This window comes from Mastomys coucha, unplaced genomic scaffold, assembly GCF_008632895.1.
Source record: "Mastomys coucha isolate ucsf_1 unplaced genomic scaffold, UCSF_Mcou_1 pScaffold4, whole genome shotgun sequence".
Classification (NCBI taxonomy): Eukaryota; Metazoa; Chordata; class Mammalia; order Rodentia; family Muridae; genus Mastomys; species Mastomys coucha.
In genome coordinates, this window is record NW_022196910.1 from 30027867 (window position 1) to 30047853 (window position 19987).

General features: G+C 36.7%; 1 protein-coding gene across 2 annotated transcripts in view; it reads left to right on the forward strand.

The window, feature by feature from the left end:
- The window catches only part of Rassf9 (Ras association domain family member 9), a 32033-nt gene extending 12593 nt beyond the window's left edge, over window positions 1-19440 (forward strand). For both annotated transcript variants that reach the window (XM_031349552.1, XM_031349551.1), the window contains one exon: window positions 18035-19440. In XM_031349552.1, the coding sequence (XP_031205412.1) occupies window positions 18051-19295 (1245 nt within the window). In that variant the 5' untranslated portion in view covers window positions 18035-18050 and the 3' untranslated portion in view covers window positions 19296-19440. The remainder of the gene's footprint in view (window positions 1-18034) is intronic.
- The last annotated feature ends 547 nt before the right edge of the window (window positions 19441-19987 follow it).

A 19987-nucleotide genomic window follows, 5' to 3' on the forward strand; every position in this document is an offset into this window, starting at 1 on the left:
GTCACCACTGGAGACAGAATATGTAAGAATTCACGTTTGGTGAAGAAAGCCCTGTCAGGATGGAACAGAGAATTAATGACCACAGCACTTTTGGTCCTGAGTCACTGAGGATATAGGTGTGCCATGGTAAAGAGCAGGAAGAAAGTAACAAGGACAACTTAAGGGACGGAAGATCAAGGTGAAGAGTGAAAATCCAACATGTCATTTAAATGTTTCCAAACATCCTACCTACAGACACCTGGTGTTTGGACTTACACACCTGAAAAGTGACTCTGAGAGCTGCCACTCATCCTGCCCACACTGCCCTGCTCCTCCTCCGTGCACAGAGCATCATGGTCCTACATATAAAGTAGGGCTTTATAGGCAAAGGGCAGTGGTTTTCAGCCAAGGATTCCAGGGTGACTAATCCAGTGATAATCCCACTCACTCCACAGGGAACAGCCACCTTTTAATGAGCCTTTAATTTTTGGCTAAAGTTGCTCACAAACTTTAGCACACTTTCTGTTTCTTTCGTATAAAGATAACACTAATTTTACTTATAGCTGCTAAAATAAACGTGCAAAAAAACTTTAGTAAGTTCTGAAGTTACAGAAATGCCTTATACTCATAATTGAAGTGCAAATTTTTTATTGTAGTTAACTTTTAATGGTCAAAAGAGCAAAAGCATGCACGTGTGTGTGTGTGTGTGTGTTTATAGAATGCCATTTGACAATTATCTTAGATTTTTCTGAGATAGAACTCACCTTTACAACTTGCTCTCTCATAGTAGTATGAATATAGTAATGGACAATAAACATAATTAAAGAGACAGATTTATTTCAGTGTAACTTTAACTATAAAAACACTTGAGAAGAAAGTTTATATCTATCAGATCTTAATAGTGTGATGTCTTCATCTAGAGTGATCACAGAAGTTTTCTTACTTTGAGACAGACTTAAACACACAAAGGAAAAGATTGATAGGAAAAGAACAAGGAGGGAGAAGCTAGAAAGAAAGTGAGAGCAAGGATTTAATTGCTAACATAGTTTTTCAGGGGTCAAAGGTAAAATGTTGAGTACCAGGCCATATAGAAAGTTAATTGAATTAAATAAGGCACAATTTGCTGTTACTGAGAATCAACTAGATTCGACAGAAACAGAGAATGGGTGTTCGTTTCCATCACAGGGTGTGGGAGGGTAGGGTTATTATTAAAACAGCATTTTTCTAGATGACAATTTCAGGGAATTTCCCACAGGAAACAACATTGGAAACAGATAAAATGTTATTCTGACAGTGAAGGGAAAACTGAGGTGTATTCTGACAAGAATATCAGTCAAAATATATTTATAACAGGTTTAGTTCAGTCCATTTTAGCCGTTAAATCATAAGTGATGAACCAGAGAGAGTGGTTATAGATTGCTGAGTTTGCATAAGAAAGGTATTTGAGGAAAACGTGTTGGTAAATGACAAATAATGAAAAGGAACAGAAGAAAAGGGGACAGAAAAAAAATTAAGCAGGGAAGAATCAGGAAGCAAAGATGTGGGGAATGTGGAGACAAAAAAGTTCAGCCCTCATTCTTGACCTCTAAGATGCCAACGCCAACATGTGGTCCATTATTCTTTTTCTAGCTTTTGCTGTTGACTTTCCCATAGACTTGTGTCTTCCACTTATTGAACACAAAATCCACAGAGCCAACTATTCCCTGTATCTCTTTTCAAAAAGGAAAGGTTGATATTTCTTCACTCCTTCAGATGATCTTGCTATTATTGAAAAGAAAAGAAAACTATAAAGAAGGGACAAATGCAGTAACAAGCATCCTATGGAAGTATGTGGAGACCAGTAGCTCCTGCTTGCTTCTGTCGGGATGTATCCTGATACTGTTTGATGAAAAACCTGCCATTATGTACCATTGTGGGATATACGTACAGGCCAGCTTCACTCTTCCATCCTGAGAAAGGGCCTTCTATTTTGAAGGCATAACCAACTATTGTTTGCGGTTGTCAAAAAGAAACTAATGCTGTAGATCCCAACATTTATAGCTACCAGTCAAGGCATCAATCAGGTTAGGTAACATTCCTTGCAGTAAACATGCTCTATTGTTATGAGATATCTTTTCCATGAAATACAAAGCAATGAGGAAAGTTGACTTTCCAGGTAGAGACAGAATTAACACTGGGAGGTAAACACGGGGATGGACAAAGAGATTTAGTATTTCCTCACCGGTTTGTTTGTTAAATACTAATGTTAAATATTGACGTTTTGATTACCATCAATTTCTGGAATCCAAACTATGAGCTCAGTTTACTTAACCTCCACTAGCCTTCAATGCACATTCCTCATACACTCCCTTCCTTTTCTTTGTGTATGGGAATCAGGTCCTATACCTACACTGCAGCACAGGAATGTTAAGGGCTGCTCTTCTGCATGACTAGCTTATACCCTCACTTCAAAAATTAAACTGACATTACTAGAGCATGAAACTAGTAAATGCACGCACAGGCAGATGCCAGATTGTCATGTCCAGAGTGACATTTTTACCATTTGTTTGTATTAATATTTTACTCCCCTGCTTAAAATTAAGTTACTCTACAGAAGTCTCATTCTTAGAGTATTTTGATAAAAATATTAATAATCTATGTATGGAGGCAAACTTTTTGTAGGCTTTCTGCTGCATTGGGAAAAATACTGATTCACATTTTATCCATGACCTTAAGATGGATCTGTGTTACTTATGGGGGAAGGGTCAATGTTTTTTGTCTTTGGATTGGCAGCGCTTTACTCAGAGTTGCTGTAGCCAGTGTTTACTTCCCACTGAGTCCAATTAGCTTGAAAGAGTTTGTGGGTCAGAGCTGCTTCACTTGTTTGTGCTCCATTGATTTTAGTTTTTATTAAAATTCATTCTGTAAGTTTGTATATGGGTGTGTATAGTTTTAAACAATCAGTAAAAGTCACCATTTATCATAACTATTTCTAACTCATGTATTGCATATTAACTTAATTTAGAACACCTTCAGTTCTTCACTGATATTTCAGAAAATATCAAACCAGTGGCCCTGATAGTGCATACCTTGATACCAGTAATCTGAGCATAGGCAACATGGATAAACCTCTTTTTCAGGCCAGCCTTGTCTGCAGAGTGAGTTAGCCAGGTAGAATTATACTGATGAGATCCTGTGTCAGACAAAAATAAATTAAATAGAAAGGAAGCAAGCAAGAGGCAAGAAAAGGTGTGAAATTAACTGCTTAATATAGCTCTTAAATACTAGGAGGAATGGGGAAATGTATCTGGTTATACAACTGAAAAATAAATGTACAAGTTTCTAAGGAATGGAAAGACCTGCAATTCACATCAAGAGTGATAACCAACCTGCTAATGTTTTAATATTAGAAGCTCGCCGGGCGGTGGTGGCGCACGCCTTTAATCCCAGTACTTGGGAAGCAGAGGCAGGTGGATTTCTGAGTTCAAGGCCAGCCTGGTCTACGGAGTGAGTTCCAGGACAGCCACGGCTACACAGAGAAATCCTGTCTTGAAAAACCAAAACAAAAAATATATATATATATATTAGAAGCTCATCACCATACTTTGTATCAGACAAAACTATGTTATTATCACATACTACCTCAATGATTACCTTAATTTCTTAATAAATATTCTATGGGAAGGCAAATAGTACATTTCATTTCTTGAAGCAAAGAAGGTAGCTGAATTTGTGTGCTAAAACATTTTGTTCAGATCATGAATTTTCTGAGGTGTGCCAAGAATATCCAATAGTTTAGAAAATACTCTTTTAAAGACTGTGTCTTTCTTTTCCTGGGCTTACAGTACACACTGGCAAGTTAAGTGCTCTGAGAATTTCTAAAGCATCAAATTTCCCTGTATTTATTTAAGACAAGGCAAAAGGTCTATGGGAAGGGCTGGGTAATAAACATCTTAGAGTTTGTGAGGCATCAGATGTCTCCCAGCTAATTAGCTTTGTCACTGTGGAGTGTAAGACGCCAGGGTTAGGATAGAAAAGAACAATCATGGCTATGCTTCAATAAAGCTTTATGCTCATTAGTATTTAGTCAGATATAGTCCCTAGCTTATGAGATTATTTTTCTCCTTTTAAGAAATTGAAACACTTACAAATGTCAGAAACACTTTCAGCTCCTAAAATCGTCTCTTTCACTTTTCAGATCCCATTACTAGCAGAGACAGCTGCTGTTTAAGACAATGTAATGATATCCAGCAGAATGCCATCTGTTAAGAGGAGTTCATATGGAAAGTATAGTTAATACAATAAGAAAATATTTAAGAGTATAATTTTTACTTAAAATTGGCATACATGAAATGATCTGTACTTACTTATGTGTTACATGGGCATCACAGTAGTATTGCTTTACATTGATTTTTGTCTTTAGTTTCTCTCTTTTTTTATTGGATATTTTCTTTATTTACATATCAAATGTTTTCCCCTTTCTAGGTCTCCCCTTCGGAAACCCCCTATCCCATCCCCCCACCCCTGCCCCTACCCACCCACCCACTCCTTCTTTCCTGCTCTGGCATTCCCTTACACTGGGGCTTCGAACACCCTCAGTCCCAAGTGTCTCCCTTCCCACTGATGCCAAGGAGGCCATGCTCTGCCACATATGTGGCCAGAGCCATGGGTCCCTCTATGTGTACTCATTGGTTGGTGGTCCAGTCCCTGGGAGCTCCAGGTGGGGGTTGGGGGGTCTGACCGGTTGACACTGTTGCTCCCTCTATGGGGCTGCAAACCCCCTCAGCTCCTTCAGTCCCTCCTCCAACAACTCCATCTGGGACCCCGTGCTCAATTCAATGGTTGGCTTCAAGCATCTGCCTCTGTGTTTGTCAGGCTCTCGGGAGATAGCTACATCAGTCTCCTGTCAGCAAGCACTTCCGAAGGACATCCACAATAGTGTCTGGGTTTGGTGGCTGTATATGGGATGGCTTGTATCCACTTATCAATGAGTGCATACCATGTGTGTTCTTTTGGGACTGAGTTACCTCACTCAGGATGATATTTTCAAGTTCAATCCATTTGCCTGCGAATAGCTTTATGTTGTGATTAGGACTAAATAAATAAGAATATGAAAATTATTTGGAACAGGGCAGATAGAGATCACATAAGCATCTATGAAGTATTATTACTATGCTACTATTTGCTTAGAAAACATAACATATGTGCAGGAAGGCAACAAGGAAATAAATATATCTGCACACCGCTTTTATTTACCAGCTATATGGCAAGTTCCTGAACAGAAAAGTCAGTGAGTCCTCTTTGTTTGTTTTTGGACTAGTCTCAAACTTGGGATGTTTCTGCCTCTGCTTCCTGAGTGCATGGTCTTCTCAGAGTTCAAGCACATTCCTTAAAGTTTCCCTAACAAATAGATACTGAGGGAAATGATAATGTGCTATGTTTCAAGTGCATAGACTATTCTGAAGGAACTCGCAATATAAAAGGGACCAAACACCCTCAGGAAATTTTATGTATCATTACACATTTTGTATTTTGTCCTTACCAAGTTTTACCTTTCCAAGTTTCTACTTCCACGCCTCAACGCTAACTAGTCTTACTGTGTGCAAACACACACATTTCTTTCATAAAATAATGATTAAAAACTGATAATAGTTGCTGGCTGACATTCCTTAATGCTTGAAAAAAGAGTTATTGAGTTAGGCATTATAAACTTTTAGAATTAAGGTTCCTGAGACATTTTAATTACTCTTTAGCATCCAAAGTGATTATGTCATCCTCAACATTTTAAGTCTTATGATTGAATTATATATGGGTTTACAGCCTTAAAACCAATGTATAACCTATGGCATCTATCTTAATTCAGTGAACTAGTATTTTTTTTTTCAAAATAAAATCTGTGTTTTTGGTGTTAGTGTGATAGTTCAACAGTTAAGAGAGGACCCGGAGTTGAATTCCTAGCACCCAGATGAGTTAGCTGACAACTGTCTGTAACTCCATCTCTGGGATGTCTAATGCCCCAGTCCTCCATAAGTCTCTGTACTCATGTGTCCATACCAATATGTAGACATACACACAAACACATAATTCATAATGAATCTTAAAGAAAAAATAATTCTATATTTTTAATAAATTACATGCTTTTGTTAAAGCAGTTTAAGTTGTTTCTGTACAACTTGCCATGGTTGAGTTTGTGCTGAGAAAGCACAGTGGTATTCGATAGCTCCTTCATGCAACAATCATTTCAGAACCTTGTGATGTAGGCTCATTTTGTTATTCTGTTGACATGTTATACTATAAAGGCCATGTACCTTGAGCTATTGAAAGGTTCAACACCTAGATCTCATTTCTCATGAGATTTAATAGCCGAATTTTGGTGGAATAATATAAAGAGAGTCTTTTTGAAAGAATTTCATAACTGCCCTGGCCCTTCACTCTTTCATGAAAAAAAAGAATTATTATGAGTCAGTAAAATCTGTGATTTGGGCTGGAAATGAGGCTCAGTAGATAAAGCACTTTCTGAGCAAGTGTGAGGACCTGAATCTAGGTCCCCACAATCCACATAAAAGCCAGGCAAGCGCTGTAGCCCCTTGTCATTCAGGTACCCATGAGTCAGAGACTGGGATGTCCATAGCAAGCTGGCTAGGTTATCCAGATCATTAGAACCCTGCCTCAATGCATATTGTGAGAATTGGGGAAAAGTTTCAAGTGATATCAATTACTGGCTTCCATATGCACATATGTGCAAATATGTGCACACATTCATCTATATACATGTGTATGCACACACATGTAAAATGAAAAGATGTGCACAGATCCTCACGAAACACATGCCAAAAATATTTTCTGCTACATAATCCCTTAATGTTATTTTTTTCCCTAAGACATTATTTGTTCGCTGTTCTTCAGAACACTGGTTGTATAAAGGTGACTAGCATATTCAGCTTTGCATAGTAGAGTGTTCTGCATTCAAAAACTAACCCGACTACAAACCTAAGCTATCATAAGAATAATTCTATCTGTAATTAACATACTCAATCTTCTTTATCTCCTTTGTCATTTTTCTCCAAGCAAGACAGTTTATCAAAATACTTGCACTACATGTTTCTGATATAGGTATTTTGGAATGATTCAAGGAATATAATAGGAAGTGTGAAGATGATGTGGAAATATTTTATTGACTTACAGAAGGGATTTAAATTAAGTATTTCTCGGTTCATCAGTAAGATATGACGTCTACAAACCAAGAACTGTAGAGAAGTGACTTTGTATTGTACTAATTTTATTTTTTATTTTTTTGCTTGCTTGCTATGCATTTAAATTACATATGGTTAATAGGGTACAAAAAACTGACCCATAGAAGAATGCATATCCCTTCTCTAAACAATAAGGGAATTTATTATACTTTTAAAAATATCTATAAAGACAATTTTTTCTTTTATAAATTACTTTCATTTTTTACAGTCCAGTCATTACCCCCTCCTATAGTTTCTCATTCCATTCCCCCACCCTCCTGTCTCCATGAGGATGTCCCCAACCCCACACCCCACCAGGCCTCCCTACTCCTTGGGGACCAGCTAGTTTCTGCTACCTGGTTGGTGTCTTAGTGTCTGAGAGAACTCAGGGGTCCGGTTAGTTGAGACTGCTGGTCTTCCTATGGGGTAGCCCTCCTCTTAAGACAATTTTCATTTCCTCGTGGAATGAGAATTTAACTAAAAAGCATCTCTTTGCATTCTACTGACCCTTGCTTTACTTCCAACAAATAAAGGTGAACATAACTAGTTGCTGATTTTGCTTGTTGGTTGGTTGTTTTGTTGGTATAGCAGCTCAGGTAAGTAATTACTTTAAGATAGTGTTAGGTTACAGGGAGTAGAGGAGATGATTCAGTAGGTAAGGACATCAGCTGCCATGCCTGATATTTGACTTGAATTTCATTGTTCTACATCTTAGAAGAAATGATTTGACTCTTGCACATTCTGGCAAATTGTCCTTTGTACTGTACATGTGTGAGGTGTTATGAACACAAGCATGCATGCATGGGCACACAAATTTCAAATGTTACCCCACTTTCCAATTTCCCCTCCACAAATCCTATATCCCATCCCCCTCTCCCCTGCTTCTATGAGGGCGATCCACCTTCTACCTACCCTCTCCCACCTCACCACACATGCACACACTTTTAAATGAATAAATAAGTAAAAATATTCTTACATGATCACAATATATTCTATGGTATCATTTGGATAACAAAAGTACACAATGTTACATTCATTGTAGTTTATTGCTAACATGTTACTTGAAGGCTGTGGCTGACTGATTATTTGGTCTTATCCATCATCCTCCCAACTCAGTAGTACCAAATGAGAACAATTGTCATCACTTGCTGCAGTTGTAGCTGGGTATTTCCATTCCATCCAAGAACACTACAGGTATTATGCCCTCCTCCTCATAAATTTTGAGAGCTCAAAAATTCCTTTAATTGTAATTGTCTAAGGAAAGCCAGAGAGCAATACAATGGCAATACATTCCATCGACACCTCCTACCACAGCCAGGCATCACCCAGGTGTCCTTGTTTATTTCCAGAACACTATGCCCACACATCCCCTTTCACCCAACAACCTACGCTCTATATTTACTAGCCTGATGTTCTTTCCTAATGAAGAAAGAGGCTTTGATAGGACATAAATACGGTGCATTCCATCAACTAAAACTAGAGTCATACTGAGTGTGTTTCTACAGGACAAAATGCAAAAGTTGTATTTCTTCCAATCAACGATGAATTAATTGGAAGTCTAATTGGAAACAATTGGCTATGAAATGGAAAGGGGGAGAAAGTTTCTTTACATTACATTAAATACAGGGCCAACATAGTGCTAGACTGTGTGAGACTCATCTCTCTCTCTCTCTCTCTCTCTCTCTCTCTCTCTCTCTCTCTCCCTCTCTCCCTCTCTTTGCTTTCATATATTTTTGCTATAAGATTCCATAGCAAATGGGAAAAATTGGGCAAAAGTGAAGCTCAGATAAATCTTTTAATCTGTGAGCCACTTAATCTGGGATTTCCTCACCACTTTACTCCCCAAATTTGGTGGGACACAAATTGACTAATATTCAACATATAGCTAAAGGTTTACTGATAAACCATAAAGACATTTATTGTAAATATAAATTTCCATATGTTGTTTATGTTTAGCCATTTATTAAAATGTAAGCAAATATTCACACTAATGATATGAATGTGTTTATTTTTACCTTACTATTAAATGTAAATCATTTTCTCCTGACTATGTGGTACCATAGGAAGCAGAATGTACTTTGATAGATGTCTGTTACAATCGTCATTGTTGAGAGTGCTGTCTCACAGAAATGCATTCTATAAAAGGACAGAAATGTATTTGTCAAGTACGTTAGAAAATGTTGGAAAGTCTTTCTTCACCCCAAGTCAAAATTCATGTAGTTTTTATGAAATTGAAAATAATAATGCAAAGAGGATATTTTTAAATAGAACATTCTAATATAGCACAATAAAAAGGAATCTATACTTTTCTCATACTTAAATGCTTAGGAATTTTGGAAGGAGCATATTACAAGTCTGATTTGCTAATCAAATGATTATATTTCTAGAAAGAGCAAACTTTTTATCAAAGGTTAAAAAACGAGCCTGGCAGTGATGGCTCACGCCTTTAATCCTAGCACTTGGGAGGCAGAGGCAAGCAGATTTCTGAATTCGAGACCAGCCTGGTCTACAAAGTGAGCTCCAGGACAGCCAGGGCTATACAAAGAAACCCTGTCTCGAAAAACCAAAAAAAATTAAAAAATAAAAAAAATAAATAAAAAAGGTTAAAAAGACTCACTACAGTAACAGACATGAGTCCTAAATCTCAGCCAGGTGTTGCTCATGGCAACAGTTACTGTTCTGAGCAGTAACATCATGAGGAGCACCAAGGAAGCTTGTGTGTACAGAACCAAAACTACAGTGAAGCTACAGGACACAACACAGAACATGTTGCCAGCAACACCTTAGATCCATTGCGTGCTTGAGTTTAAATAACTTGGATTAATGTACATTAAGAAAATTTTAACTACAGGTGGGTTTTTGACCCCTTGCATTCAACTTCAAGACCCTTGTGGAGTCTTGAGTCACAATGGAAGAAGGTGTGCTTTATACAGTGCCATTGTTGGTGTGTAGATGAGAGGATTTCTTGCTGTGAGGGACTCTTTCATACATTCTAGGATATTTGTGTCACTAGCCCCTACAGAGAGGATGTCAATAGTGTGTGGCCACTGTTATGCAAACTAGAAGTGCTACTACACAGGAGATGTCAACAGAGTGTGACAAATGACATGTAAACTGGAAGTGTCTGCAAACATTGACAATGTGTCCTGGGATGTAAACTGATCAGGAGTGGAAGAACATCAGAAGAATCCTTAGCATAAAAATAGGTGGAAGCAGTAGTAATAAAGAAATAGAGATGGCTTGTGAGTAGTCAGTCAAGACTAGTGCTCCATGCTTCCCTAATGCTTCCCAACTAACTATCTTTCATTAAGGTTGTCATAGTTTACACCACAAATGTCACTTAAATAAAGTCTTGAAAAATTCTCTGATTTTCTTGCATAAAGGCTTGTTCTCCAGAGGTTCAAGTAACAAAAAAACAAACCCAAACCAACCAACCAAAAAACCAACCAACCAACCAAACAGTCTTGTGCATGATAGCTAAATTGTATTCATATCATACATCCTGGCATTCAACATTTGTGGCATTCAATTTAATTATTGTTATTTTATGTTTTATATTTTACATTCCCATTTAATGATAGACATCACAGAAAATATCTATTACTCAATATTATACTATTATTTCTGAGGGAATATGTGAAATTCCCTATAATTAAGGCTGCAATTATCACATGTGATGATATATGTGTTACATAAAACTTCTAAATATTTTGGTGAAGCTATTCCAAAAAGACAGTTGAATACACTGTATTAGTGCAGCCAAACAATGTCAAGTTATAAATAGAAGATCACAAACATGTTGGCTCATCTTAATAAAAACCTTAAGTTTGTAATTTTTAAAAATATAGTTTGTGAGGTAAAGAATTGACTGATTGAAACAGGTCATTATGTCATAAGTTAAAAATATTTACCAAATAAGATTGTGAACCACTGCAGTCAGTTTAACATGATTTTTCATATAATAATTCCATTCTCTACATTAAATAGAAATGAGAGTATAATTTTATTAGTATTACATATAGTGTTTGTTTACACTTTTCATCTTTTATAGTCTTAAGGGCTTTGTGCATTTGATAATTGTGATAAACACTGTGATTAAGCTGAGTCTCATATTTATCACATAGCATTAAAGTGAAGCTTTATGGAGAATTAGAAAAATTATTGTTGACTTAAACATGCCTATTTGTTACAGTTAAGGATAACTGCTGTATGATTTTGCATTTTAATTTCAATTAATTTAATAAATTAATCTAGTTATTGTTGGAGAGAAGGAAAGCCAACTAAAAAATAAATGAAACATCCTAAGTACTATTGATTTTTAAAATGATTTTCTGAATACAAATATCTAAATATTTTGAAGCACACTACTTTAAGATAAAATAGACACAATTATGTTAGACAATTTAATAGGGTAGTATGAGAGTATCAAATATAATAATATTTTAAAATATATACAATCAAGCTTCTATTGTCTTTTGCTTTATCTAAAAGTATTAATATAAGTGAATATCTCAATTATAGCACTAAACTACAAAAAATTACAAAAAGGGCTTTGAATTAAAAAAAATTAATTTAAAAAGAAGTGTTGAAACATGATCTATTGGCAAACACAGGAATGCTTCCGGATTGGTCATTGTAAATGTTGTTGTAGTTTATTTTTATATATTATTATCAGTCTCTGTTCTAAAGTTAGAACTGAGAGGGACACTCCAATTGACCATTTCCTAGATGCATGATGTTAATAAAGGCAGTTACCATCACCTTGTCTCACTTCTGCCAACAATAATCATGACAGTATTTATAAACTCTATGTGCATGACTTCTTAACTGTGTGATATACCAAAACTCATAAAATATCTGAGAGTTAAGTAACTCCATTAATTTGTAAATAGTAAATACATACAAACATCTCCAACAGTGAAGAAGAAATTTAACTAATTGATTATGGTAGAATGAACAAGAGTATTGCATGCTGGACACCAAACAAAATTGAATCACATGATTCTATCAAGACAGTCCTTTTATAAATACTGCTAAGCTATTGGGACACAAACATAAACTAGAAATAAATTATTAGACTAGGAGGTATTCTGAATAAAGAAAAACAGTAAAATCAGTTTTAATGTGCCTCTAGCCTACTAATTTGTATATGAAGTGCCTTACAAAATGTTCTTGTGGCTCCAGTCACTAGAAATAAATTCATTGCATTGTGAGGGGTCTAATTTCATCCACAGATGCATTATTTTGTGAGTTTATGGCTACGATGCTAGGGAGCAGATTCAGTCGATGGACATCTGGGGCATGTGCTTGATGTTAACACCTGGCTCCTGGTTCTTTCCTATTGCTCTCAGCTTCTTGGCCACCATGAGATAGACATCTCTGCTACACTAAGCCCCCTCCACCATGGTACATTACCTCAAGTTCCAAGATAGAATGAAGCCACCTGACTTGAAGTTTCTTAAACTATGAGCCAAATAAATTCTTTCCCTCTTAAGTTGTGTTCTCAGGGATTTGGACACAGCAATAGAGAGTCTGATGAATACTCTCCCAAAACACACAAAAAGGCAAAACCAAAACAAACTACACTCAAGACATTTTTATTTTCATGTAACAGTGTCCTGCTATATTAGTTATGAATCTCACCCACTACAATTGTATTCACCAGATAACCAGTATTTATTGGATTTCATCACAAACCAAGTTATCACACTAAGTTTGTCTATTCAACCTTCTGATATGTATATGTTTGAAGATAACATGGCTTTTAAAGAATTTTTTAAAATTCTAATTTGATTTAATGTTTTTTGATCTTCATTTTTTACTGTTTTAATTTTAATTTGTTTTAATTTCATGAAATACTAGGGGTCATCATTATTCTACAGCAATGCTGCATTTGATTATTTGTAATAAACTAAGAAATAAGTTGTCTAACTGTCAATAATTATTGTTTTCTTTCTAACCTGACACCTGGTTCTCATAGTGTACCAGAGACAATCTTGTAAATCATTCCTGTCTCTATATCGTGTACAGTTCCCATAGAAGCAATGATGTGAAATATTTGTTAAGTGAGTGAATAGAAAAGTCAGCCAGACCAGTACCATAAAATAGTTTTCAAAAATCCTACGTCAGCCATAAAATACCCTTTAAATATGACAAAACACATACAGGTTGTGAAAGATTTACTGCCTCAATTTAGTCTTGAGTGATCATTACATTTAAATGTGTTCCATCAGAAACCATGTTTTAAATATTACTTTGTTTGTTGTAAAAATTCCCCCAAATAGTTAATAAAATTCACCCTAGAAAATACACAAGCATTGATTTGGTGTTTGAAAGAACATATAACTGAAGTCTTGGAGCAAGTAAGGTTGTCAGATTATAATAAAAATCCCCACTTGTTTTATGTATAATATGAAATAAATAATATTTTCTTCATTGTGTATAATGAACATTTAATGGCAAAAGCTAAATATTAGCACCCTTTTGAGGAAGGGAAAACTCAGTGTATAATAACTCGATCTTTTCAAGGTAGGAAACACCTCTGTTGGGGGAGGAGTTCTGGGAATGTTGGAGATGGGAATGGATGTCATTATGACTCTTCATAATAAGGACTCTCTGCTCTCTGCTTCCAGTGTCATTCATATCTCTAATACAGGGCTGAAGAACTCATAGACAAACTGGCAACCATTGCTAAACACCAGAACTGATTCCAATCAGAAATGAGAGCAGGAAATGGCTCAGGATTTTTTGTTTGTTTCTATTGTTGTTTTTAATATACATATGTTGTCTGACAATATAGTTGCCTAAAGCAGCTAGAAAGTGACCACTACTGTATTAGTTTAGACACATAATTAATTCTTTAAGTGCCACATTACTGCATACTTTCCCCATGGCTGCAAGTGAGAGACATCCTTCTTGGTGAACAGCGTGTTATGCAGTGGATACTCAGTATATTGCTCTCAGAAGGTTATATTTTCATCCTAATATTTAATAAAAGTAACCTATTTTTTTTACTTATCTCACATCTAAAATATCTAACATAATGTTGTAAGATTTCCATGCCTGTTTATTTATTTGTGAATTGAGATTTATATAAATGTTGTCCCTATAGAATTAAGACAACTAAATTAGTTAATACACAGCAGGTATGAGAAGAATGTATTGAATATTTCAAATGCATATTTGATTAATATAGCCTCTCCCCACCGCAAGTGTCGACCAGTGTGCTCTTTCTGCCCTGGCTGGCCCAGTTCTGGCACAAAGGATTTGTGAGAGTATTGGAGTATGCAGGCTTTATGTATTATTTCCCCAGAGGGATAAGGCATCCTGCGCCAGCACTATCCATAAAAGCGAGGTCCCTTTTTGATCAGCTGAAATCGTGAAGCCTGGTTATTGCTTGATTGGTGTTAGAGGGTGTCTTGCCTAGGAGTGGGGCATAGAGATGGCACCTACTATCATAAGCCAATAGATCAAGAGTCAGACCAATGTCTCTAACTGACCATAATATTTAATAGTTATGATTTCAATGTTGTACATTTTAAATATATGATTATTCTATATATTTTAGTGTGTATTTAGGTCTGTATTGTATGTGTATGTGGTAGGGACACATGTAGCTAAACACATGTGGAGGTCAGAGAACAATTTATAAGAGTCAGTTCTGTATTTCTACCATGTGGATCCTGAAGATCATTAAACTTAGGTTAACAGGCTTGGTCTAAAGCTCTTTTCCATGTGAGCCATCTTGCTGGTCCTATATTGTGTATATTGAATAGACTTTTCCAATGTTCCAAACACTTAAAATAGTAACAGAAAATTCCTTTTATTTAAATATTATAGCTATTTTTATTGTCAGTTAATGTTGTAGTTAAAACAAAGACTAAAATTTATATTTTCCATGAAAAATCACATGCAAGTAATTTGTAATTAAATATAAATGCCAGATGAGTTCCTGCTTTTAAAAATCATCAAAGTCAAAGTAAACAACACCTAAATTCAAAATTTAAAAAACATGTGCAGTAATTTTGTGTTTTACATGTACGTGGATAATACACATAAAGGTATGGACTCATTTGAAGCTAATTTATGCTGTAGAGCCATAACACAGACAGTAAATTGTCAAGTGGTTTGAGAACATACAGGTTTTATTATAGAAATTACTGTGCATCTTTTCTCTACCAGCAATATAATGTTTCTGTTCTAAATTCTAACACATTTTTAATGTGGCATGGACTTAGCCAATGAACTATAAACATAGACAAAATGCCACATTTCTTTTTAAGATATAGTTTTCAGCACAAATTACTAGGTGAAAAGATTTTGTAAGAGATTTATCAAAATCCAGTGTAGATTTTAGCTGATCATGGACTGGCGACATGGCTCAGTGGCTAAGGACACTGGCTGCTCTTCCAAGGTTCCTGAGTTCAATTCTCAGCCAGCACATGTTGGCTTACACCCATCTATAAAGGGATCTGATGCTATCCTCTGTCATGCAGGGGTACATGCACACAGAGCAGACATGCATTAAAAATACATAAATAATTCAATATAAAAGTTTTTGCCTGATCACAAAAATATTTAATTTATAGTTGAATATTTCATTTTATTAAGTTCTCTGCTCGGGAGTGCTTTTGGTCTTTTATGATTCTTAGTTTATGATGATATATATTCATATATATTGATAATGTATTTCATGATAATATTTTTCTTCTTCATCTCAGAAGTGAATAGCCAAAGGGAGATGAATATTCCATAGGAAAAAAATCCATATAATAATATTAGTGAGTTTTGCTACTAACACATAATTGCTGTACATTCTAAGTGTTAAATGAAATGGTAACTATCGTTGGTAATTTCTGTTTTGAGTATATGCTTCAGAGTTATTAAATAAAGTAATAAATGAATTTGCCTTAACTTGCACAGCAAATCTCTTTCCACTTATATGTCTCATGGCATCATACATCATACTGGAGTATAAATCATGTCACTTGTTTGCTCACATTCTGGAGAAGGGTATTGTGAAAGATACAGTCTTTATGATTTACACTCACAGTGGAAATATAGTTATAACAGTTCTCCAAGGAGACTGTTAATAGCTCTCAAGATTCCTTGCTAATTTTTATTGAAGAAAACTTTTTGTCCACCTCTGGATAAATTTTTCTTTATATTTTAGTTTACATTGAATTTATGAAGGGATTTATTTCCACCATACATTTACAATAGTAAAGGGAAGGACACTTTCTACAACTATGCTTTTCAGAAATGTGACTGTGAGGAAGTCATTGGGGATTTACAAGTCTAGGGAATGACTTTATGTAAGCATGTGCCTTCTCTATCTCTTGCCACAGGATGTTCTTCACTACTCTGGGATTTGTATCAGCAAAAAGTCTTCATGAGATGAAATCTCTAGGTCTTGTGAGCCCACAATGAACCTTGTTCTCCCTTTAAAAAGTAGTCCTATTCCAGAAGTTTGTTAGATAACAAAAACCAAACTGATACAAGAGTTCCCTTAATAGCAAAAAATAAAAATAAAAAAGAGGAAATATGTCAAATCTGTATTACTCTAATTCCAAATCGAACCACTTCCTATTAATACCTCTGCATCTAAAATAGCTCTGTAAAGCATTATCCTTTCATTCTTTCCTAACAAAATTGTATAGATTACTAAGTGTACTGGCTAGTTTTGTGTGTCAACTTGACACAGGCTAGAGTTATCACAGAAGGGAGCCTCAGTTGGGGAAGTGCCTCCATGAGGTCCAGCTGTGGGGCATTTTCTCAATTAGTGATCAAGGGGGTAGGGCCCCTTGTGGGTGGTGCCATCCCTGGGCTGGAGGTCTTAGGCTCTATAAGAGAGCAGGCTGAGCAAGCCAGGAGAAGCAAGCCAGCAAGGAACATCTCTCTCCATGGCCTCTGCATCAGCTCCTGCTTCCTGACCTGCTTGAGTTCCAGTCCTGATTTCCTCTGGTGATCAACAACCATGTGGAAGTAAGCTGAATAAACCCTTTCCTCCCTAACTTGCTTTCATGGTCATGATGTTTGTGCAGGAATAGAAACCCTGACTAAGACACTGAGAGGTGGCCCAGATCAAGAAAGCTGGCCATTTAAGGCATGTCCTTAGGGTCATGATTCTTTTCTATTAGGAGTTGGTTTTACTTCTTGTTTACAATGGTATAAACTGTCTTACTACTTCCTGTCTACCATGCTCCCCACACCGTATATCCCCCTTCCTTACTATGGTATTTAATATTTATGGTATTTTGTCACAGTGATGTAAAAACTGACATTATTTCTGTTATAGACTCCTCTGTATCTTCTTTATTTATTGCTGTTTCTGCAGTAGTGTCAGACATGGTTGACCCAGAGTCAACATAGCAAAAGCACTCCATCAATGAAAGAACTGCAACTTTGACTATAGAATCGTAGAGTCCACTATTTTTGACCCTATAACTGTAATACTTAATCTGATCATTCTACCCTATATTTCCACCTTTTCCCTTTAGTTTTTAGACTTCAGCAAGAAGCAGAAGACCTCATCCTATATCTCTTTGCATCTTGTCTGTACTTATTAGTGCATCAGTTCTGCGAACATGTCAACAATAACTTTGAAATATTAAATAAAAAGCATTTCAGTTGTTTTTCAGTGATATTTGGTCGCTTCCACAACCAGCTACAGAAGGAAATTGAATAGAAATCCAAAGTTTGGCATTCATATTTTGAAGCACACCTTCCTATTCTTCTGCAGGCACAACCTAAGAGTGTGTAGAGGCAAGAAGAGGCATTAACGCTAACCCATCTTTCTGAGTTTACACAGGCGATGACAGAAATGCTCTTTGTTTTCTTTTTAGATCCCCAACAAAGGACATGGATCCTGAAGAGAAGGAAATTGTGGTTTGGGTTTGCCAGGATGAGAAGATTGTCTGCGGATTAACTAAACGCACCACCTCCATCGATGTTATCCAGGCTCTGCTTGAGGAACATGAAGCTACGTTTGGAGAAAAGCGATTTCTGTTGGGCAAGGCCAGTGACTACTGCATTGTAGAAAAGTGGAGGGGCTCAGAGAGAGCCCTTCCTCCCCTGACTAGGATCCTGAAGTTGTGGAAGGCTTGGGGAGATGAACAACCCAACATGCAGTTTGTTTTGGTTAAAACAGACGCCTTTCTCCCAGTGCCACTGTGGCGGACTGCTGAAACCAAACTACTGCAAAATAATGAAAAGCCTTGGGAGCTCAGCCCAGCGAATTACATGAAAACTTTACCACCAGATAAACAAAAACGAATCGTCAGGAAAACCTTTCGGAAACTGGCTAAAATTAGGCAGGACACAGGTTCTCATGATCGAGACAATATGGAGTGTTTAGTTCATCTGATTATTTCTCAGGACCACACGATTCACCAGCAAGTGCAAAGAATGAAAGAGTTAGATATGGAAATTGAAAGATGTGAAGCTAAGATCCACGTGGACAGGGTAGGGAATGATGGGGCCAATTACGTCCAGGAGGCTTATTTAATGCCCAGGTTCAGTGATGAAGAGCAGAAGCTAGACATTCAATCTGAGGACAACCAGACTCTAGAGAACCTGAACGACAGTGAGGGGGTGGCACAGCTGGAGGAACAGCTGCAATACTACAGAGCGCTCATTGATAAACTTTCTGCTGAGATTGAGAGAGAGGTGATAGGCGCAGGCATTGACGGGAGCGAAGACACGGAGGGGGCAGCTGTCTGTGAGCTGGAAAACTCCGATTTGGAGAGCATTAAGTCTGATTTGGAGAAAAGTATGAAAGCTGGTTTGAAAATCCACTCTCACTTGAGTGGCATCCAGAGAGAGATTAAATACAGTGACTCACTGCTTCAGATGAAAGCCAGGGAGTACGAACTCCTGGCCAAGGAGTTCAGTTCACTTCACATTAGCAACAAAGATGGATGTCAGGGAAAAGAAAACAGAGGAAAGGAAGCTGAGGCTTCCAGCAGCAATGGGGAGATCCCTCCATTAACTCAAAGGGTGTTTAACACATATACAAATGATACCGATTCAGACACTGGCATCAGTTCGAACCACAGTCAGGACTCTGAAACGACTCTGGGAGATGTGCTACTGCTAGCAACTTAACTCGGATGGCTTCTTTCTGACATTTAATGATGTTTTGTGTGGTTTAACAACGAATCTACTCTGTATATAACTTTGTCAAAGTGTAAACCATGCTAAAGTATTCAGTAGTTAATAAAAACTAGTGGCCACCACTGCTTGTTTTCAATATAGTATTTCCAACTTGACTTTATTGATAGGTTCAAGCGAAGGACTGTATGTTAGGAATGCAGTAAATCTAGCTTATGGTTACATAACACAGACACAATCTAATGTGAATTGATTGACGATTCCCCCACAGCTTCTATGAGACATGAATGATATGAACTTAAACACAGTTCTCAACATTGTCCATCAAAACATTCATACTGCAAGCATGAAGTAAAACCATCATGTTTCTCATTTTTGACATTTTATCATTAGAATGTTTAAGTCTGTAAAGTGCAGGGATGTTCCTATGTCATATGTGGATTAATTCAAATCTTGTTTTGTTTTGTTTTCTAATAGTCAGACTGCAAAATGTACTTACTGTGTGAGTCTCTTCCTGACTGCTGTCTGTTTAAATCTAGGGACAGGAAGCTGTTGGGACATGTAAAATTCCTGACAGTGGATTACTTTGAGTGCAGATGAGGCAAAGCCAAGTGCTATACACAATGAGCTTTTTCGTTCTTTCTTCCTTCCTTCCTTTCTTTCTTCCTTCCTTCCTTCCTTCCTTC